Here is a 24629-nt window from a genome sequence, read left to right on the forward strand (position 1 = left end):
TCTCCCGCTCCAATATTCTTCTATTAATCATTTTCAGCAATACTGTCCCTAGCACATGAGCGCTTGCCATGCCTCTCCCTATGCTCAGCTCACAGGACAATGGCGGAGACCGAGCGGGATGAGGAATTTATAGGGCTGTGAGATCACAGGGGATGGCTGTTTGCAGATTGGCTGGCTGCATGGCATTATGGGTGATCTCGATTTCCCGGGCTTCTTACTTTCACTTTGTAAAACGTGGATCCACAAAAAATATGTGTGACATTCGTGTTGCATCTGTTTTTTTTTGCCGACCTGTTGTAACAATGTCTATTCTTGTCTGCAAAACGGACAAGAATAGAACATGTCCTTTCTTTTTTGTGGGGCCGCAGAACGGACATACGGATGCGGACAGCACACAGTCGGCACTTTTTGTGGCCCCATTGAAATGCATGGGTCTGCATCCAATCCGCAAAAAATGCATATCGGATGCGGAGCAAAAATACAGTTGTGTAAATGGGGCCTAATTCTTTTTACCTTTGGAGAAGCCTTCTCCTGTCTCTCGTGTCTCTTAGCAGCTCACTGAGCTGCTAAGAGAAGGGGAAGGAAAACGACAACAGCAATGAAGACCTTTCTGATTCTCCAAAGTTGTCAAGCATCAAACCCATTTAGCTGTTGTCCTGATGATGTGTGGCCCCTCAAAGTATGACCAAGAATGAAATCCTGAGGATGAATCTCAAACAGGAAACATCTTCTATGTCTGAATCCGCAACGAAAATGAATCAAGATGAGATGGGTTTACAAAGGCTTCCTTCCAGCTTACACCCAAAGTCATTTTTGCCCCGGATCTAGCCTTGGAAAACCTCATTATGAATGAATTGTATTTCTACTAGACGAAATTTATATTCATCATCCCTTTTATACGCACATGGCAAATGGTTTTAGTCTGATGCAGAAAAATGAGATTCACTTTCACTCTTGAAATTGATTTTACCAGAGTGAACTGTCTCCGTATAAATCGCTGTAGCCAGGAACGAGGACGGATACACCACGTGAGGCGAAGGCTTTGTTTTGATTTCCCTCGCTGTCTGCTTGACAAGTCAGCGTGAATCCATCGCACAGTCCGCATCCAAGATTCATATTGTGTTATTGAAGTGGCGCCGCATCCCATCAGCCCTCCTCATAGCGGCGTTCCTTCTGTCTTTCCTGACAAAAGGCTTTGCAGGTCTTGCACGAGGTGTTGCATGGTAAATGTTTTTTCCTCCCTGAAAATATTTCCTAGCAGCTGATTAAAACAAATTGTGAGGTCTACTCGATGCATTGAATTTAAATTATTGCTATTTATCCTGGATATGGTTTCCTAGCAACACTTTGCAGAAGGACTCTCAATTCCCTTTTTCTGCCCGTGGACCAAGTGACATCTTGCTTACAGGTTATAAAGTGTCACACCTCGCGCCTCACTAATACTGGAAGTGCACGACGTACTGAAGCTAAGTGCCTGTTATCTCGGCTTTGGAGATGAACCGTCATCCCATCCTCAAAGAATGTCCTTCATTAGTTCAGTCAAAGGAATTCCTTACACCAAGAAATATTTACTGATGTGCTTTTGGTGTTTCTAAGGCTCCAAGCAAAGTTTTGTCTGTCATCTCCTGTTCCCGCTCCACCACACAGCTCACCGCCACCCAATCAATCCACTAAGTTCCTCCCACTAAGCTCCTCTCTCAGGTTAGCACTGCAGCCTGGATAATTTCTTTACTGCTCTATAGCTGGGAAGTTCTCCTTAACCGGCTGCACAGGCTGTCTGCCCCTTAAGTTGCCTTTTTAAGACAACCGCTTGTGGCCATCAGGGGGCCCACAATCTGCATGGCCCCAAGCATTTGCTTAGTTTGCATGGAGTCTGTCAGCAGTTTTCACCATGCTAAACTGCTGACAGCACTAGGTAGAGACTGGAGAAAGCAGGACAAACATAACTTTTCTGGAGATGTTATCTCTTCACAAGCCTTACACTCTGCTGCAGCTGTCACTCAGAGCAGAGGGGAGGTTATATAAAGTAGCTCATTGCAGAGAGCACTAGTTAACGATGAAACACACTTTAAAACATTTTAAGCAATATCAGTGTATTATTTTTGTACAATTTTAGAGTGAAAAAAGGAAAGGAGTACCTTGCAAAAGTATAGGAACTCAGATAACTTTGACCAAGGTCTCAGACCCTAAATAGACCCTCATCGTTAGGAAAGGCCAGGTAATGCAAATTTCAAAGCTTTATAAATACCCAGATTCCTCTAACCTTGTCCCAAAAAACAGTAGCAATGGATTCTTCTAAGCAGCTGCTTAACACTCTGAAAACGATTGATGCCCACAAAGCAGGAGAAGGCTATAAGAAGATAGCAACAAATTTACAGGTTACCATTTCATCAATTTAAAATGTAATTAAGAAATGGCTATTAAAGGGAACCTGTCATCAACTTTATGCTGTCCATACTAACGTCAGAATAAAGTACAGACAGGTGAGTTGATTTCAGTGATCTGTCATTTATAAGTTAAAAGTAAGTGGTTGCCGAAAACCAACATCGAAATCATTGCAGACTAGGCCTGGAAAAGAGTCACGGTCACCTGAGAAGAGTCCTGGTTATTCATGAATTCCTGCTCTCCTGCCCAACTGCTGATGTTTGACCGTCTTCTACCGAGTTTTCTCCCTTTCTCTCTAGGAGAGAACTGCCAATCATCAGCAGATGGTCGGGGAGAGCAGGAGATTAGGAATAACCAGGACTCTTCTCAGGTAGATTTTACTCTTTTCAAGGCCCGTGCTGCAATGATTATGATGCTGGTTCTCGGCAACCACTTACATTTAGCTCATAAGTGACACACCGCTGACATCAGCATTTCTGTCACTATTTCATTCTGCCCTCAGTGAGGTCAGCATAAAGTTGATGACAGGTTCCCTTTAACAGTAACAGTGCAGGTCAAAAGAAAGTACAAAAGACCAAAAATATTTCAGAGACAGCTGCTCGTAAGATTACTAGAAAGGCTAATCAGAACCTTCAATTGATTGCAAAAGACCTTCAGAAAGACTTATCAGACTCTGGATTTTTGGTACATTGTTCTACAGTTCAGCGACACCTGCACAAATATGGCCATCATGAAAGAGTAATCAGAAGATAACCTCTCCTGTGTCTTTACTACAAAATTCATCATCAGAAGTTTGCAACAAAAAAAACATCTAAACATTGAGCATTTTGGAAACAAGTTGTGTAGCCCGTTAAGGTTAAAATAGAACTGTTTGGCCACAATGGCCAAAGGTTTGTCTAGAGAAAAAAGGGCACAGAATTTCATGAAAAGAACACTTCTCCAACCATTAAGCATGGGTGTGGATCAATCATGCTTTGGGGTTGTGTTGCAGCCAATGGCATGAGGAACATTTCATGGGTAAAGGAAAGAATGGATTTAATAAAATTCCAGCAAATTCTGGAAGCAAACAAAACACCAACTGTCAAAAAAAAAAAAAAGCTGAAGTTGAAAAGAGGATGGCTTTTACAAATAGATAATGATCCTAAAAACCCCTCAAAGAAAGACTTTTGGCTGGCTACAAAAAGCGTTTAAAAGCTGTGATACTTGCCAAAGGGGGTGCTAGTAGGTACTAACCATGCAGGGTGCCCAAAATTTTGATTTGGATCCTTTTACTTTTTTGTTTTTTTGGAAAAAAAAATGTGTTTACTTAAAATACAAAGGGAATCTTTAACTTCATGCCTTTTGGAGAGCATTTCACCCTTAAGTTGCTTAATGGTTCACAGTAACAAAAATTTTAACCAAGGGTGCCCAAACTTTTGCATTCTAATGTGTGTGTGTATGTATATATATTTGTATATTTCTAACATTTTATGTTAGTGCACAATTGTAGAAGTGTTAAAGGGGGTGTCCCACCACAGCCTTTCATGGCCGGTATGGGAATGCCAAGCGGGAGTGGACAGACTTACAGAAGTCAGTCAGAGGGGAAAGCCTATTCCCTCTGCTGAGTCAGGGAATAATTAACTAAACAGTGCCACCTACAGACAGCTTTTGGGAATACATACAAAGCATGAACAGATTAACATCAGATCAAGAACAGCAAGCAACCTGTTCTGGGGTACTGCAGTCCCTTCAAATTCGGGACTGTTGGCGACTGTGGAATTGACTCTCCAAAAAAAGGACAGGCTTTGAAGGTTTGTGATCATTGCTTTGATGCTTGTGTTCCACAATTGAGATAATATGGATATATACTGCTGGTGGACCTAGATTTGCATTTGTCCTGTAATCTGCTTTCTATGCATTAATATATGGGCGGCGTACATCGAAAACGACAATAGAGACATTGGTTTTCAAGTAGGACACTGCTACGTCTGAATGAGATCTGTCTCTAAAAGCCCTTTGAAAGGCGCCAGGCTTTCATCTGCATTACGCGCACAGATCATCTGTCCATAATAAAACATTGGCCATCTAATCTGATTTCCTCCGCGTTGCAATGAATATGCCCATCACCACTTAAGCTGGGATCGTGAGGTTTATTCACCAAAAAGCCATTAATCATCGCTGAACAATTTTGTTTTCATCAGCAGAAGCAGGACGAGCAAATGTCAGGAGCTCAATTTGTTAACACTTTGAAGAAGTTGGCAGAACAGAGCGATTTTTGGCCACGCAATCCAGAGGAGATTCTTATCAGAAGCTGGTGCGACCTTCAAATAGACATTAGAGGTAGACAGAACCATAGCAACGGCAGGCGGGAGGCACTGCGGAGAGCTAGCAGAAACATGTGCCATGCATTCAATTGCACTCCATTGTAATTATAATCATATTCAGACGCGGTGCTGATATTGGTCTGCAAGCAATGTAAATGCAGCCTTACAGAAAGACCCTATAAAAAGTGAGAAAAAAAGTGATACCGCAATCTTCCCAAGGTCGCAGAGCCTTGAAAGTTTCTTCACGTTCTATTGAAAACCATCCTTTGAAGTTGTTTTTGTCCTTAAAGGGGCAGTAAGGGCCAAGACGATGGCTTGTGTAAGAGAATGATATCAAAGGAGATGTTAACATTACTCATCGTATATACCTGTGCGTCCCTGGAGAAATGGGAACTACATTAGAGATCACGGATAGTCCGTGATAGGACTTCGACCTGAATTTCAGGGAATATCAGGGAAAATTTGATTCGACGCCAAGCCAAATTTCCTCGTGCTTCGTGGTAGCGAATTGATTTTCCCTGAAATGGTGTAAAAAAAAAAAAAATCATACTTACTTGATCCATATACTCTCGACAGGCCGGCTGCCGCCATCTTGATTGATTAAAGATCTCACACGAAATCCTGTGCACAGTGAGGTATGACGTCACCATGCCAGCCGACGTGATTACGTCATCACGGGCCACGCAAGATTTTGCGCCAGATCTTCAATCAAGATGGCGGTGACCGGCCCGTCAGGAGCAAATAGATTAGATAATTCCGATTTTATATTTTTTATTTTACGCTATGTTATTACTGTCAGATGCGGCGATCAACAATGAATGTGGCACAATCGCCGCTCCTTGTCATTGCCTCCACTGCTTACAAAGAAATGCGTAGTAATTCATTACAATGCAAATTTTTGGGTAAAATGCTGCAAAGCAGCCGAATGGAACTTTGGAATACTTCGCTCATCTCTAATCACGGAGACAGGAGTTTTTGAAGTGGCCACACATCTTCCGATGCTCATTAGGCCATCAGCTATTCATGTCCCATGAACACTCAGTTCGGCCAAGCATGCATGTGTTCAAGAGATGGGAATAAGCTAGTGCCGGACACCTCTGACTTCGGTTTATTTCCGTTGAGAACAAAGTCATGTATCTGTTGAAATTCAACAGGACCAATTCTTATTTTTTTCTCCTACCGAACATCTAATACACATAATATGGTCAAATATTCCTTGCAAATTTTAAGTGTTCAACTGACTTTAGCCCTATGTAGGGCCTCCTTTAATCATCTCATTAGAGTCAACTTCTTTCAAGTCTCAAAAAAGGCTGATTACTGTGAAACATGGATTTTACTGCAATGCAAGTACTTATTTTCTTGGTGTATTCTCATGTGGCAGAGGGGCTTTTGAGCCCACCGAGGCATTAGGGCTCAGGTGCAACTGCTATCTCTTCACTCCTACAGCTGGCCACCAAGGGTTAAAATTCCAAAATATACTATAATCACCTTCATGAATGCCATGGTGCTCCAAAGCTGGTCCAGTCTCTACTGCTCTCCACTTCCTAATCTTGGAGTAACGTTGCAGGTAGATGGTGACAATGACACTAAGGAAAGTCAAGCAAATTGCAATTCTTTAGTGAATAGCAGTATGATACAACCATCAACGTGACCTGTGCAACCACAGCACAACTGAATAACTCTTAAACTCTTAAAGTTTTAATCCAGTGCTTGTACTGATATCGCGCTGCTCCTCTCTTGCAATCTACCCCTCTGTTATGGGGCTGGTACACAGCTTGTGGTCTGGCTTTGTGATGTGACTTCAGCTTGCAGCCTTCTGTCCAGTTCTTTCTCTCTGAATTGAGCAGGACACCCTTGGTGGCTAGCTTTCCCCACCTAGGTCTATAGACACCTCTGTTTCTGCTACTTCCCCGTCCAGGACACACAACAGACTCTCTGTCTACTATAATGTAGAATCTTTTCTCTGTGTAGGCTCAAAAACATTCTTAGGCTGTCTCCTGAACTTTGGTTCCACCTCCCTTTTGCTGACATGCAGTACCCCAGTGCACCTAGCGGTATCTACAAATTGTTTGTAATGTATGTTAAAAGGGTTTTCCAGGATATTTTTATTAATGACCTATCCTAAAGTCTTAGACCTGATTGTCAGGGGTCCGACCCCCACACCCCTGCCAAACAGATGGCTGAAGAGAAGGGGCGAGCTGTACCAGTGCAGCCTTCCCTTCATTTTTTTACCTGCTCACCGTCAACATTGCAGCAGTGAGCAGGTGAAGTCATCAATAAAAATATCCCAGAAAACCCCTTTAATATGATGTTCTGCACTAGAATGTCTACATACTCGGAGAATTCCAACATGACCTGCATGTGGCACCCTGGCCCAGCCCTCTCTGGAGCTGAGGTGGTGGGTGCGCCACAACTCCTAGTTCCAGAAGATTCTAGGAGTGTGAGGCAAGACAGAATAGAGTAAGGAAGCACCTGGAAGAGCTACAACTCCAAAAGCCTTTTTTCAGATCTCCTGTGAGGAACTCTACTCCAGAGAGACTGCACACTTGAAAGTTACAGAGTGAGAGACTGCAGAGAGATCAGTGGCAAGAATTATAGGCCCTGTTGTTGCAATGGGATAAAAAGTGAACACACCCGATGCACCCCCAGATTAGCGGCCACTAGGCCAGAGTGTTTTAGCCAGAAAGGCAACCAGAGTCAAGCATTCTTAGACCCTGCTGCAGTGGAAGGAAAACAGGTAAAGACACCCTGCACACTACAGGTATGATTTGGCCAGCCATATTTTTAGAACCGCACACCGTTGTGTGAATTGTGGACTTTGTGACAGTTGCTAGCAGTGATCCTTGATTAAAGAATGTAACAAGAAAGAGAGTGAATTGAGGGCCATTGCTTTTACCATCCACTGAGCTGAGACATCTGAGTGTACAACCTATTGCTGAATGTACCTCAATCTGCCTATTGCATTCAGTAAAGGAAAACATTATTTGTTCTGCAATCTCTGCCTAGTTTCTTCGAACCACTCTTTCACTGCACCGAACCCCAGGGGGAAACTGCCTGAGAGAGCACACCCTGACACTACAACAACAAGGCCACTACCACTCCCATCCTCTGCACAAACAGGGGCTCGCTGCAGACACACAGCACCTAGACAATGTAGCATGCTCTGAATGCTGGATAAGTGCAGTTTCCTAGGTGTTACACTGGCTTGACACACCAGAAAGTGCCCAATGAGCCAATCACTTCTTTTTAATGTGTATCTGCAGTTCCGTAGGTGTCCAACACCTGGCACGAGCAGCTCTTTTGGGAAGCTGGCAGTGCTGGAAACTATATAGTGGACAAGGGCAAGTGTCCTTAGCTTAGATGTTTCCTTAAGGCAATGAAACCTGGTAATTAGCTGATCACTGTGAGTCTAGCTTCTGAAACCCAGTGGTTGCAGCAGGATAAATGTAGTATTACATGTCAACTATTTGAGCAAATGGTCAACCATATAATGGCAAAGTGAGAGCTGCTCTTATTCAGTCAGTGTGGAGAGCCTCTAGCAAAGGAAGGTGCTGACCGGGAGGCCGCACATTATGATTTCCATATGCTTCATGCACATTTAATATATTGAGCCCCCTTGAAAAAGAAGCTGAAGAAATCTGAAATTACTGAGGATTAGCATGTCCCATAATTCTGAAGTGTTTTACACTACAATTGTGTGGCATTTAATGATTGCAGTGTTACCTCCGAAGCTTCAGCACAACGTACTAATTAAGCTTTGTGAGATTCAGGCACGCTCTATGTTTTTCATGTTGAAAGTTGTTTCATGACAACATGCTATTGTAATATTGATAGAAGACGGATCTAAAGCTTCTTCAGATTCTTTTAATTACATGGCGGGGTAGAAAACACTGTCTTTGAAAGGGGCGTCCATATACATATCACAATGCTGATAAATTCAGGCACTTGAAGAGCTCATTATCTGTTACTTAAGTTGTTTTGTTGCTCCACAGTGGAGCACAAACATCTTCACGCTTTATATTCTGCTGTAATAACCAAGCGTTTCTCTCCCCCATCTAATTGCACACAACATATTATATGTCCGCTTCCAGAGCAGAGAAGTGGAGTGAACTATGAATTCCATTATGGATCTTGCACAGAACTAAGGAATAGATGAAGGCAAGGCAGAGGATACTGAATATCCTTACTAGTCCATTCTGGCAATAATACATTTCTGCCTGCCTGCAGCCACAACTAGGGGGAGCCCAAGAGCTTGCTGCATACTGATTATCCAGAGAACCCAATGGTAACCCAGAGGGCATTAATGAAGGACTCCACCAATTTTTTGGGGATATCTAATGCTAAGTCATCAGCAATTTTTTAAACAGTTTAATTTGTTTCATGCCAACCCAGTTGCATCCATACATTTTGAACCTTTTCATTATGGGCACCTGTGTCATGTGACCCTCAGTCTGACAACACGTCTAAAGTTTGCTCTCCTGTGTATACAGGAGGTCATTCTCTCCTGTGTGACTGACTTCCTGTGAAAGGATTAGATCATCATTTATCAAATCCCTCCTGCCAGCTCTCAGACTCCTTTCTTCCCTACCCGACTGTATTCCCCCTATATTATTATTATTTATTATTAAAGCACCATTCATTCCATAGCGCTGTACATATGATAAGGGGTGCACATACATAATACAGACAATTGCACTTATCATAAACAAGACGAGTTACAGACTGGTAGAGAAGGAGAGGGGGCCCTGCCCGTGAGGGCTTACAATCTACATGGAACAGGAGAAGGACACAGTAGGTGCGGGTGAAGTTGATCATGGCGGTATAGAGGCAGCAGGGTCACTGGTTGTAGGCTTGTCTTTCTCTACCTAAGAGACCAGGAGTGCATTTATATTATAGATGAGGTCATTAGCAGACTCTTATGTGAACAGCTTCACACTGCTCTCCCTTGGCTTCCATTTGGAAGGGTTTACGGGGAGAAACCTATCACAAGCAAGAGGCAGGAGAGACAGGCTGAAGCTGCATCACCTAAGATACACTGAGACTATTAGGGGACTGAAGTTCTATTTTACATTAACTAAAACAGGTATAGACGAGGCATACACAAGAGCTTCCTTAGTATTCTTGAATAATAAACAGTACTTAGTTATATTTGCATAAAAACATGACATGCAAAATCAGCCTTGAGACTTTTCCGGGATTTTGATCATAATCTGTATTCTCCTGATCCCTGTGACCAATATGGGAATGTCACATGGAAGAGGGGTATCATAATGTTGCGCTTTTATCATTGTTAACATTGCTTACATTGCCTGAGGATTATAACCCTGATTTCTCACAATTGGGAGATGTATAAAATATGTAAGCAGTGAGCTCCCCCTGCTGGTAGCTGTAGATAAGAAGAATGTGATCATTTCACATGATAAAGCTATACCAGTGGCGGGATCTGTCTTTGTTGCAGATATACCTGTGTCTACTAGTGATGAGCGGCAGGGGCAATATTCGAATTTGTGATATTTCACGAATATTTGGGCGAATATTCGCCATATATTCGAGAATTCGTTATCTCCAGTCATTATTTTCTTGATTGTGGAAATCAGCAATTGAAAAATTTGCAATAAAAATTTGCAATCAATACTACTCCTAAAGTCAAAGATATTGCAGCCTTCTCATTGGCCCACAAGCTAGAAGCAGGGAGGGATCATGTGTACTGATTAAAAAAAAATCTCACATATTCAAAATTACGAATACATATCCCTATATTCTAAATATTCGCAAATTCTCGAAGTGCTAATATTCGCGATAAAAATTTCCAATTCAAATATTCTTGATCAACACTAGTGTCTACTGGGTTTAATTCAACAGTTTATTGATCTGAGGAAAATCTAGGATCCAAAGTATGCTTTGTTATTCTTCACTTTTGGAAAACTTTTTTTTTTAAGCATAAATGTTTTTTTGTTTTTTTTTATCCAGCATCTCTCTTCTGATTCTCAGTGGAAATAGTCATTGTTATTAGCTCTAATGCCTGCATATGGTGTGCCGGTCACAATAACCTTCACACCAATTTCCCATTAACAACACCTTACAATAATAATGGGCACAGATAATTTATTAGTTCCTCATTTTTGGTCTTTTTTCCCCTTATGCAAATTCCTTATATTTTTAATAAACCTGCAAAAACAAGCCTTAGAATGGTTATTACTTATGTTGCTACTTACTGTGCATCTCCATTTCTTAGACTCTGCTCACAGAAGAGATTGTGGACCCATTAGAGCTATGAGGGATCCATTTTGAAATGGATCTAAGCCAAAAACAAATTTTGCCACATGGCATTTCCTTATGAGCTTTGTCAAAATTCTAGAAAACGTTTTACTACATCTGTTGGCTATTCTTGCCATCAAAGCACAGCAGAACCCCAACGGAAATGACGGAGTATAGTGACCACAGACATTTATGGTGTATTAATAGGATACTCACATATCTCCTGAATGGAGGTCCCCCATGCCCCAATTCGTCTGGTTCTATATTTGCATTCACTTCTATGTGAGTTATGAATAAAACCGAGTTAAAGTCTGCTTGCCTGTTTCCACAATTCCTATAGTAGTGAATGGAGAAAAGAGAGTTGAAATGGAAGATGGAACTTGAAATGTACAGCAAAACCCCTCCACATATCAATCACACACCTCTAGAAAAATGCTTGGACCCACAATGTCACTGGATAGATGTGCAGTAACCCAGACCTGGGGGAAGCCACAAAGTTTAGTTTGTTATATAATGTTTGTAATGTTAATGCTATGTTCTGAACTCTCAGTTGTTCCAGAATGAGCCAGACAAGGCCTGAGTTACCCCACTTGCCCAGCCCTCTCTGGAGCTCAGGGTGTGGACTTAGTCTACCCCCTAGCTCCAGATATTTTCAGTCTGAGTAGCTGTAGAGAGGGAGGAAGAAGGAACAGTCTCCATGTGCTTCTCCCCCATATACTCCAGCTCCAGACCCTGGAGCCTTGGTAACATCCACAAGTTCCAGGATATGCAAGCAAGCAAGAACTAAAGGAGGAGGACTTTCATGGATACAGCAAGAAAGAGAGACTGCAAGGTAACCCAGCTTAAAGTGAACCAGACCCTGCTGCTGCAGAGGGATAACAAGTTAAGACACCCTATTCACCCGAGAATAGTGGGCACTACAGCCACATTTGCCAAAGCACAGCTAGTAGCTGGAAATGCCTGTAGCAGATATTTTAACCATACTAATCTGAGGGCCAATGCCGTATTCATCTGCGTAGCTCATGTTGAAACATCTGGGAGGACTTTGCACTGTGAACAAATACTGCTGGATGTACTATAGCTTCAATCCTGATTCCTGCATACAGACAAGACGAGAATTAAAAATCCTAGCCCAGCCCTCTCTGTAGCTCAGGGTGTAGGCTAGGTCCAACCTCTAGCTCCAGATGTTTTCAGTCTGAGTAGCTGTAGAGAGGGAGGAAGAAGGAGCAGTCTCAATGTTCCCCTCTCCCATATAATCCAGTTCCAGACCCTGGAGCGTTTGTCACCTTCACAAGCTCCAGGATATGCAAGCAAGCAAGAATTAAGGGAAGAGGACTTGCATGGCTACAGCAAGAGAGAGAGACAGCAAGGTAACCCAACTTAAGGTGATCCAGACCCTGCTGCTACAGAGGCATAACAAGTTAAGACACCCAATCTACCTCAGAATAGTGGACACTACAGCCACGTTTGCCAAAACACAGCTATAGGCCAGAAATTCCTATAGCAGATAATTTAACCATACTAATCTGAGGGACAATGCTGTATTCATCTGCTTAGCTCATGTTGAGACCCCTGGAAGGACTTTGCACTGTTTACAAATACTGCTGGATGTACATCAATTCTTATTCCTGCATACAGTAAAGAGAGACTCTTGTTAAGATCAATGTGGCCTGGTCTCTGACTCTCTTAACACCACATGCTGTCCATTGCAATTCTTTCATGTGCCCTGCCTAGCACCTACATCGACATTAACACCGCGGCCACTACTGAACGACGCCAGGGAGCGACGGCCTGAGGGAGTACACCGTGACACATCACCTTCAGGGCCATTACCAGTCCCATTCTCTGCTCCTCAGGGGCTCGCTGCAGATGGTTTTAACTTGTAGGGTGCCATGAAAATTGATGGATGCTCAGCTTTAAAATGTTAGTTCTCATTTGTATTTTCAGTCTTCCGCATTCTTAGTGGAGCCTAGGTGGATCTTGTGTGTAATGACAACTGAAGCCTGGGGGAGAGACAAGAAATGATTATAGGCCTGATTAAGCCAGTTGTCAAGATGTGTCCAACCTTACCCTTTCATTAATTTGAAAAAGTCCTCCAGTTTCATGCAGACACATATAGCATAAATAATACCCCACAGAGTAATGCAAATTTATTTTTCTAACAAGGTCGTCTCAAAACCATAGATATCTGAATATCTAATAGCAAGAGGAAATACAAGGAAGGAGGCATCTACATTTAAGCATCGAATAACAGGAAATTTAACCATTGACATATTGGTACTGCTTGCCTATGGACTGTAGTTTGGATCAGGTTTGTAGAGTTAATGGGTGGTTTGAGTATGGATATTTTTGAAACAAAATGCAAGTCTGATTAATAGTTATGTTAAAGGAAGGAAGCCACTGTAATTTTGTGGTGCACCAAGGCTCAGTCGTCTGTATTTTGGGCCTCCTTGGACAGGTTTTCAAACCCCAACACCATTTTTAGATTAATAACATGTCACAGATACTATATAATCACATTGCCTGCTCAAGCGCAGGGTTACTAAGGTCAACACAATACATATAAAATATCTCCTTGAAGGAGCATTCATCTCAAAGTTGGCCCCTAATAAAAGAGCAGCTTATTATATGAAGGGTTTATATCACGGGTGTAAATTTTTATGGAGGTTAAAGTAGTGATCATAGGGGCTAGAATTAATCTGGACTTTTCCATCAGGAGGAAGACAGGAAATAGCTTGGACTCAGCCAATTACTGGACGCAGTGATCCACCTCAGTCAGTGATTGGCTGAGCAGGCAGACCAAACCATGTCAAGCCCGGCACCAGGAAATGGGGAGCCCCTTCCATTTACCTCTTACTGGTGCCAGTCTTGACACAGGAAATGGAGTAGCACCAGAGATCTGAATTAGAGATGCGACCCCTTTATTCTGAGGATCTGCCAGGTTCAGGACTGCAAAATGCTACAACTTCCTCTTGATGGAAAACCCCTTCCTGGTACCAGGAAGTGAAGAGCAGAAGGGAATGGAGCAGCAATGAAAGAAATGCGGCAGGTCAGGGGAGGGGGGGAACGTGAGTTAAAAACATTTTTAACCCTTTCTGCACCGATTTATATGACAAAAATATTCCATTGGAAAACCTCTTTATTAGGGTTGCTTGCTTGTCACAATCCTTTTTTGTTAAAAGTATACCACGACTGTAAGCTGTTCATAGGTTGTCCGCTGGTGTCGTTCTTAGTGATCAGCTGCAACCTATGGTGAAAAGTGGCATTAAAGGGGTGGTCTCATCTTAACATTTGTGGCTTAGCGCTAAGATACGCCATTAATGAAACATAAATGCGGGTCCCACCTCTGGGACCCAATTCTATCTCCAAAACAAGACCCCCCCAAAGTGAAGGGAGAGCAGACGTACATGCATGGCCACCCTCCATTTACGTATATTTCTGGCAGTCCCATAGCAGTGAATGGCGAGGTGGCCGTACTTGCACAGATTGCTCTCCGTTCACTGCTATACAACTTCCGAAAATAGCCGAGTGTGTCTGTTCAGGTATTTTTGGCGGTCACATAGCATCGGGTGGAGAGGACCCCCGCTCATGCGGGATGTGCCCTTTTACACTTCAGGGGCCCTGTTCTGGAGATAGAAGTGGGTCCCAGAGGTGGGACTTGCACCCATCTTAAAGTTATGACATATCCTAGAGATAAATGTTAAGATGGGAATATCCCTTTAAAGGCTATGTACACCTTCAGGAACATTTTTTTTTATTATTGCATTTTACAAATTTTGGGCTAAAATCATTTTTTCAATTCAAAATGTTCCGTCATTGCTGAGTCTTTTTGCACGTTGTCACAGTCTGTTTTCCTTGAATCCCGTGACGGCTTATGTGTAGCTCTTGAGTCTGATCTCCTGGCGTCCTAAACACTTAGCGGGTCATTTATTAATCTCAAATACTCCTATATTATGTGTATTTCAGGCGCAGATTGTGCCGCAACGCTATATGTAACTGCAATCTGCGACTATCCCCCACTCACCCCCAGGTCTGAAAAAGTGGGCGGCGAAGGGGCAGGCCCGGCAGGTCCGTCTCATTCATTATTTTCTACACCTGTTTTAGGCATAGAAAATGGTCTAAATGTAAGACACCAAGGAATCGGGCTTACATTTAGAAGCGTCGGTGAATGCGCTAAAGTTATGTAGAGGCCGGCGCCTTTACATAACTTCGGCGATCAACCGCCAGCACAGTTGGTCTTAATAAATGACCCCCTTAGTTTAATAAGAAATGAGCTATAAGGAGTGTTTATGAGGTCAGGAGATCAGACATAACACTTACCCATGAGTCGTCAGATGATGGGATTCAAAGAAAACTGATTGTGACAGCTTGCAAACAGGCTGATTTTTAATCCTTGTATCTCAAAAATGGCTAAACATTTTTAATAAAGACCAACTGAAAAATATTTTTTAGCCCAAAAAGTGTCCAAAAGGAGTCCATGGCCATTAAGTTTTTAATTCACCTGCCATGTTAGCACAGGAGAAAAGAAACATTACACGGTATACGTTGATCATGGGTTGGTCCTCCAAACTAAGAAACAATCTTTATGGCTGCTCTTTGCTCCAGCTAATAGATGAGGGTCTTGCACCGAGGACTCCCCCGCATGAACTATCAGTAGGATAAGATACCAGACAAGTGTTTACACTGAAATCATACCCACCTCCATTGCCCTATGAAATTTTTCCGACTTTCTCTTCGGAAACCGCTTCCAACCCTTAATTAGGCCGTACAATGATAATTAGATGTTCTGGGAACAGCAATGGCCTCCATACCAACAGTGGGAAACCCTTGGAGTAAACCTGGGCTTCGACAATTAGCATATGGTACGTTTTCCTCTTGATAACTGGGCTGAATATATTAATTGCCTGGCACTATCTTCAGGCAATTAATATATTATTTCCAATAGTAAAGAGCAAGAAGTCATGTTATATAGTACCATATGGAAGGAGCTGAGAGACCACGCCGGACTTTGACTGATGTAGTTTCATAGGAGAAAGATATAATCATTGGCATGGCAGGATAAAAATACCAAGTAGAGAAAGTTAATAGAAGGCACTTACTCATGTATTGTGATTGTGCATATTGCTTCCTTTGCTGGCTTGATTAATTTTTCCATTGAATTATACACTGCTCGTTTCCATGGTTACGACCACCCCTCAATCCGGCAACAGTGGTCGTGGTTGCACACTATAGGGAAAAGCGCCGGTCTCTCTGGTGGCTGGGATTGCAGGAGTGCATTGGCCTGTGCTTTTTCCTAGATTGTGCAAGCACGACCACCGCTGCTGGATTTTAGGGTGGTCGTAACCTCTTGATATTGTCACGGACGGTGTACAGGAAACAAGACAATGCAACATGCATATATGACTCACTGGATCCAAAGCTAAGGAACCAAAAGGGAGACCCCTGCACAAGAGCTGGCACTTTCCCTGGCTGCTCAGCCTATGCAAAAATTCCAAAGGTGGATGGTTGCATATCCACGTACCTCGACTATATAACACCTGAACACCCTACAATAGTGAGGGGACACGACCACCGGCTCCCTACACCAGACACGGAGGGAGTCAGGGTCATCTGGGATCCAGCAAACAGAAAATAACAGATAAATGTACAGCACTTAACTTAGTAGCAGACGGGGAAATAGGATCAGCATGCACACACACTCCAGGAAGAAGTATAAGCCGCCCAGTAAAGCATTATGGGGAGGAATTTAAAGGGAAGCAATCAGTCCAACTACATGACAGCTGAGAGAGGCTAACGAGATGAGGAACTGAATACCACAACAAAGAAAACTCAAGGAGGAGGTTCTGAAAGGCCTCTGTCAGAGCTTCTCAGCTGTCTGGTTGTGACAGATATGAGCAATGAATCTAGCCAGCAAAGGAGGCAATATGGAGCAATCACAATACATTAGTAAGTGCCTTGTATTCACTTTCTCTACATAATAGATGCAAATAGTCTGTCCAGAAGAAGTAGAATAATGCAGATTTATTTATTTTTTTAAGAAACATTGCCACCCCTGTCCACAGGTTGTGTGTAGTATTGCAGCTCAGCCCCATTCACTTCAATGGAGCAGAGCTGCCATACCAGATACAACCCCCATCTTCCTAATCTTGCATAACCCCTTTCAGCCGTCTACTTCTATGATCATGTTTGCTTGGTTCAATTCCTAACGTTTCACTTTATGCAAAATGTGCCGAATAACAAACCGACAAATAAAGGGATGACCACTGAGCTGCAGAGTTTGGCCATTTGGGAATGTAATATCTGTATGATATACATCAGTGGATAATTCTACATATCAAATATTAAATAATATACAGTAACTGGCTAGTCCTGACGTCTGGCGCTTGCACAGTGCTGTACGTACCTTGCAACACTTGTTCATCCCTCAGCCCTAATTCTGCCGGAGGGAAATTCATGCCGGTAAACAGATGTTTCCAATGATTTGCATGGAGCTACCTAAATCATATTCATTTGCAATTTATGTATTCGTGCACAGGTCATTCTAGGGAGAGATTTTATCCTAATTCTGTGTATTATGATGTGATAGATATTTACCCCAAGTGGTGTGGCAAAAAAAAGGAAAAATAATAATTTCATGATACTCTGTCGGGAGTTGTTTATGATATATGTGTCTATGTGTGGCCACCTAGTGGTCGTGATGGGAGTTGCTGCCTATGGAGGGCTTACATGTGGTGATGCTGTGTTGAAATTGGAGTCCAGAGTTATTCCCAGCCCAGCCATAAATAACCATTTTAGGCAGCGCCCGGAGTGGGCAGAGTCTATCTATCTATCTTATTATAGAGCTCACAATCTAGGTTCCCTATCAGTATGTCTTTGGAGTGTGGGAGGAAACCGGAGAAGAACATACAAACTCCATGCAGATGTCGTCCTTGGTCAGATCTCGCATCTATCTACGTATCTATCTCATCTAGCTCATATCTATCAATCATTCGTCAATCACACCTGTTCAGCAATATCCGTACATTCAGTCTCTCACTCGGAGCTCATTCTTCAAATATTAAGGTCTATTATAATATATTCAGAATTATGACTAAGTAACTTAATACGGCTTCACGGAATTAGAACATCGTTCAATCATCCATCAATGTCATTCACTAATTAGCCTCTCATTTATGTCGTCGTGTAATTTATTCTATGGTGTTGCTGCTTTCCTCGGTTGTTATTGTTGTCTGGTTTTTTGGCTGAGGTGATGCGTTTCTGGAAGCCGATCCTGGACAGTACCTTCTACATATTTATCAATCATATTTCTGGAATTCCTCGTTATTGAGACCTGTTCTTCCATAAGTTTGTTTTTAAGGAGGCTTTTTAACCACAGATTAAAACTGGTCATAGACTAGGAAATCAGAAGTTACTGGTCAAAGTTTGATAATTATCTAATATTATTAACAGAAATGCTGCCATTTTCTATTCAAATGCCACAAAAGTGACAGCAGGAAGTACAGTTATATTGGGTGTCACCTATGAATTATCTTAATGTGATTAGTAGAACTACAAGTAACAGCACGCTGCTAGTCAATTGCACAAAGATTTAAGCAAATACTGAATGAAAAATAAGCTGCTTGGTGGCTATACTTACTACATATAATGCGCATATAATTGATAAAAAATTTGTCGGGCCCATCTACCGAATGACAAGGTGGCTTCCTTTAGACGAGGCCTACTCTAACACAAGCCTCTCCTGGACTTACAGCCTACAATCTACACCTGCGCTCTCAAATTTACATACTATGGAGATGCTGGTTTGTTTTTCTTTCTTATGAATTATCTTCTCGGCAACTGATGGTAGTAAAATTGTTACTTTTTATTAATTAATCACATTGGGCAGCACGGTGGCTCAGTGGTTAGCACTGGTGCCTTGCAGCGCTGGGGTCCTAGGTTCGAATATGACCATGGGCAACATCTGCATGGAGTTTGTATGTTCTCCCCGTGTTTGCGTGGGTTTCCTCCGGTTTCCTCCCACACTCCAAAGACATACTGATAGGGACCTTAGATTGTGAGCCCCATTGGGACAGTTGGATGATAATGTCTGTAAAGCGCTGCGGAATATAGTAGCGCTATATAAAATGCATAAAATAAATAAAATAATAAATTGGTGAATTGGTCATTTGTTTAGGGCAATACTTTAACGACTACACTTCCTGTTGTCAGGCAAAAATGGCCACCGCAGCAAAACAGAAGAAGGTCAATATCTCATTATGCAAAATGGTTTTAATTACCAATCTTTTGCAGTTGCAGTAACTTCGTATTTACTAAGATATGCTCATTTTAAAATTTTGATGGAAATGCACTTTAAAGGCTATATACTCCTTCAGATGCAATTTTTTTATGATTACATTTTACTTATTTTGGGCTGCCTGATGAAACACAGTAAAAATACAGAACCTGCTACTAGAGAATCTCAAGGCTGTACAGAGAAAGGGACTCAAGACTTTTAATAAAAACTAATAGAAAAAATGATGCTGTACATAGAGTAGGTCATATGTCTGCTTTAGATAGAGAGATAGATAGATAGATACTTGTGAATGAAAGTAAGATAGATAAATAGATATTTCTCAGCAATACTTTGAATTATGATTAGTTTATTAGAGGAGAATCCAGCGATATTTCCTGATATCTTGAATATTACATTCCATTGTGAGGAGATTTCATTATTATCTCAGTTGAGTGCTGTTTTGTTAGTCTCATGGTGACCTAGCACCGGGCGTAATATAATCAAGGAGACGAGGACCTGCAAGGTCAATGACCTAGCATTACCAATAAATTAGATGCCGCATCCGAATAGGTCTGGAGAATGAATTAGATTACAGATAAGAATGAGCCTGACACTACTTCAAATCTGCACCTGCTGCCTGCTGCAGCTCCAGCCGAACACAACTGATCGGAATGTAAATGTTTTGTTAGAGACAGATGGCCTGATAGCATGCTGTTTATGACGGGATTTATTCTATTACAGCCACAAAATAACAATAATTGCGACATTTACAATTTGAGTTATCATACTATCAAAATGTGAGGTTATTCCAGTTATTGTGCAGCGTTATTAGGGCCATAGCATCTATATTCTGCTGATCAGTGGGGGCCCCAGGGGTCTCACCCCCCCGTCGATCACACATTGGTGGCCTATCCTATCCATTGACATGCAGTGAAGATTTCCAAACATTCGTCATGCTTTATTCTAGAGGTGGATTCCCAGTATAATGTATCCATCATATTCAAAGGAGTCAAATTCATAGCAAAATCTGCATAAAAATTCACCATGATTTTCATGGATTTTAATGTCATTTTGTTGAGAAGTTTTCTGCAGTAAATCGCTGTGGTCTGACCATGACCTTAAAGGGGTCAGAAGGAGTTAAAAATAATAAAGAAGCTTAAAGGGATCCTGTCACCTAGAAAATGCATATTAAACCGCCAGCAGTACCTTATTGCAGTCTGTAGCGTGACTATGAAGGTGTCTGTGTCTTTTCTGTACAATGCGCCAAAAGTCGGAAAAAAGACTTTTAATCAACAGGCCACGCTATGTAAATATAGTCCTGAAGTCAAGGCGGCAGCGGCCTTCTCGTCTGAAGTCAAGCGCGCCCTGACCCCTTTCCTCCCCTTAGCATTTGGGCATCCTAACAATCAAACGCTTTGGGGAGGTAAAGGGGGCGGGGCGCGCTTGACTTCAAGACTATTGTTTACCTAGCGTGGCCTGTTGAATAAAAGTCTTTTTTCAGACTTTTGGCGCATTGTACAGAAAAGACACAGACACCTTTATAGTCATGCTACAGGCTGCAATAAGGTACTGCTGGCGGTTTAATATGCATTTTCTAGGTGACAGGATCCCTTCAACTCACCGCCACCGTTCTCTTCCGCTGCTATTCTGACAGTGCTTCAGTCTCCGCTGATCTGTAATTCCTGTCATGCACTAATACAATAGAAATGCTAGGAAGGACCACTCAGGAAATCACCGACTAAGGGTACTTTCACACTAGCGTTGAGGATCCGGCAGGCAGTTCCGGCAACGGATATCTTTTTTATTCTGGAACTGGATCCGTTAGACTTATTCATTGAAATAATTTTTTCAAAGCTAGAAAGAACTGCGCATGCGCAGACTGGAAAACTGGATCCAGCGATGCGGAAATTTCCGGAACACTTGGTACCGGATCCAGCATGAATACATTTCAAAGGAAATTAATGCCGGCAAGCTGCGGTATTTTCTCTGGTCAAATATCGTACAAGGGACGGAACAGAAGACATCCTGATGCATAGTGAATGGATTGCTTTCCATTCAGAATGCATTGGGACAAAACTGATGCGTTTTTTTCTGGTATTGAGACCCTTTACCGGATTTCAATCCCGGAAAAGAATAACGCTAGTGTGAAAGTACACTAAGTCCAGTGACTGGCTGAGTGGTCCTTTTCTAAAGTTTTTTACATGTTGAGTCTGCACAGGAAGTGCAGAGCAACAAAGACTGGAGCAGCATCTGAATGACAGTGGAGGGGATCTGTCAAGATGAGTAAAGCTTCTTGGTTATTTTTAACATGTTGTAAGTCCCTTTTTAAAATTTTCCATGAACAACCCCTCTAGGAGCAAGTCCCTAGCAAGGCTCTACCTAGAAATTTTAGATATTTCCTAAAGCTTTTTTTTTTTTGTCCTCGTCAATGAAAGCAACAATTTACACTAATGTATCTGTCATGTTAATTTTTTCTGGCCATTGCTAATCCCAGCTGAGATTTGCACTTTAAATGGGATATGTTAGCAGTACTGACCCTGCTAAACTGATGACTGCACTGATGACTGTGTAGCGCTTTTATAAGTAGGAGTAGTGCAAATAGGAACTTTTATTTTGCCAGATTCTGCTCTTGCAAGTGCCCAGGAGGTGGAGCTTCACCTTAAAGTGCTCTTTCCGTTGATCTGCTTCACAGTCCCTCCCCTTTGCTCTAAATGATGGCTGTAGTGGTTTCCTGGTAGGATGCTACAGCTGTCACCCAGAGTAGAGGGTCTGTCTTTGGACCAGTTCAATGTAGATAGCACTTCACAGTGAAGCTAAGCCCCCTGGGCACTTTAAGAGTAGAATCTGGCAGAATAAAAGTTCATATTCTCACTACTCCTGATCATGAAAACTCCACAGAGTATTGTTCTCCCCGAACCCTACTTAATGCCGTCAGAAGTTTAGCATAGTCAAAACTGCAGACAGACTGCCTTTAAGATCAAGCAGCTCACGCATTCAACCATTGGCCTGTCCTAGCTTGGACTTGCAGATAACTGGTCCCATATTGGAGCCTAGCCACAACAAAGCCCTAGCAGGCCAGCAGAGGGCAAATCTTCTGCAACCAGCAGTGGAGTAGAACTCGTCCTCCCAGACATTTATCAAAATAGTCCCTTTTTTTGTATTTCACAAATAATGTATTATTCCTTAGTAATATGGACTGCATGTGTAAAACATCTGCTGATGGTGCTCCTGAAAGTGGAGAAAAACTTTAATGAGAAGAGATCAGGGAACATGCTGATACAATCACCTGTAGACTGAGAAGAAGACTGGGAAGCCAAACTAGACATCAAGTTTGTCAATTTAACATAAATGGGAAGAGGAGCACTGATGCCATCACACAGGCGTGTAGACTCTCAGCTGAGAAGAAGACCAACGTAGACATTTCAAGTTAATTTTTAGAGTTTTTTCTCTTGTAGGCACAAAATATCAGTCCCAGTGCAATGTACTAAAATTAAAGGGGTTGTATAAAAGTAGAAGGACTCACTACTCACAGAAAACATTTTTTTAGAATGTTCTTTTTTTTTCATTTCTCATAGTATTTCAAATGCTATGCCATTGAAAATTAAATACAAAATATTGTTCTTTAGTAGCAGACAGCACAGAGAAATACAACTCTTATATAAACAGATAATCCCTGGTCAGTTTACTGCTGCTGTGAGGGGAAGATGTTATCTGACAGGTAATCCTCATCATAATAGTAAGTGTAAAATTGGGGTAATATTACAACAGCTCTATTAAATATGTTAATATTTACATGGCCACACATTAAGTCTTACAAATGTGTTAGAAATGTGAACAGCTGGGAAGACGTGGTTTGCGGGGGCAAATATTTGAGGGGGCCCAGTAGATTCACGCCTATGTTCACGGCTTTGATACTAATGCTACATCTGCTATTTTGTATGCGTAATGTAGTTCAATGTGTTGATAATAAATATGGAGTGTCGGTAATAGCTGGACATGGAGACACCTTATAGTAAATCAAGCAATGTAAGTTTATTTGCTTTACTATCATTGAATTACTCGATTTCCTGTATAATAATCAATTAGAATTTCTACCATTTATAACACAAAGTGGAGATTTCCCTGAAAACACAGATGGTTATTACCCATTCTTCTATTTTAATATTTTCAGTGAGCACTTTCATGTCTTGTAATGGAAATAAGACGGTAAAATGTGTGGCTATTTTTCCTGGCAGAACTAATAATGCAAATGCTTAATTATTTTTCAGGGGATTGTTTGCTAGGAACTTCACTACAACCCACTACATGGAAGATGGGACTGCTGTGATCACGGCGCACAACCACACGGTACGGTTCTTATCGACAAGCAGTAATTAGCAGATGAAATGGCTCATAGCAGCAGTAACATACCCCTACTCCTGTGCAAATACAGCAACTAATGCAAATATGATGCTAAAGGGTCCTATAGCAAATAAAGCCCCCCATTAAGTTGTGTTCGGCGTCTGATGACTCGCTAGTGTGCATAGTGCCGGTATCTGATGACTCAGTAGTGTGTATAGTGCCGGTGTCTGATGACTCAGTAGTGTGTGTAGTGCCGATGTCTGATGACTCAGTAGTGTGCATAGTGCCGGTGTCTGCTGACTTGGTACTGTACATAGTGCCGGTGTCTGCTGACTCAGTAGTGTGTATAGTGACGGTATCTGATGACTCAGTAGTGTGTGTAGTGCTGGTGTCTGATGACTCAGTAGTGTGTATAGTGCCGGTGTCTGATGATTCAGTAGTGTGTATAGTGTCGGTGTCTGATGACTCAGTAGTGTGTATAATGCCGGTATCTGATGACTCGCTAGTGTGCATAGTGCCGGTATCTGATGACTCAGTAGTGTGTATAGTGCCGGTGTCTGATGACTCAGTAGTGTGTATAGTGCCGGTGTCTGATGACTCGCTAGTGTGTATAGTGCCGGTGTCTGATGACTCAGTAGTGTGTATAGTGCCGGTGTCTGATGACTCAGTAGTGTGTATAGTGCCGGTGTCTGATGACTCAGTAGTGTGTATAATGCCGGTATCTAATGACTCGGTAGTGTGCATAGTGCCGGTATCTGATGACTCAGTAGTGTGTATAGTGCCGGTGTCTGATGATTCAGTAGTGTGTATAGTGCCGGTGTCTGATGACTCAGTAGTGTGTATAGTGCCGGTATCTGATGACTCAGTAGTGTGTATAGTGCTGGTATCTGATGACTCAGTAGTGTGTATAGTGCCGGTGTCTGCTGACTTGGTACTGTGCATAGTGCCGGTGTCTGATGACTCAGTAGTGTGTATAGTGCCGGTGTCTGATGACTCAGTAGTGTGTATAGTGCCGGTGTCTGATGACTCAGGAGTGTGTATAGTGCCGCTGTCTGATGACTCAGTAGTGT

At 42.2% G+C, this 24629-nt stretch overlaps 1 protein-coding gene across 1 annotated transcript in view; it reads left to right on the plus strand.

The window, feature by feature from the left end:
• The window catches only part of ADAM12 (ADAM metallopeptidase domain 12), a 676627-nt gene that overhangs the window by 273552 nt on the left and 378446 nt on the right, over positions 1 to 24629 (plus strand). Inside the window, exon 5 of the mRNA XM_044298620.1 lies at positions 23487 to 23565. Within this exon, the coding sequence (XP_044154555.1) occupies positions 23487 to 23565 (79 nt within the window). The remainder of the gene's footprint in view (positions 1 to 23486; positions 23566 to 24629) is intronic.

This window comes from Bufo gargarizans, chromosome 6 (genome assembly GCF_014858855.1).
Source record: "Bufo gargarizans isolate SCDJY-AF-19 chromosome 6, ASM1485885v1, whole genome shotgun sequence".
NCBI classification, from domain to species: Eukaryota; Metazoa; Chordata; class Amphibia; order Anura; family Bufonidae; genus Bufo; species Bufo gargarizans.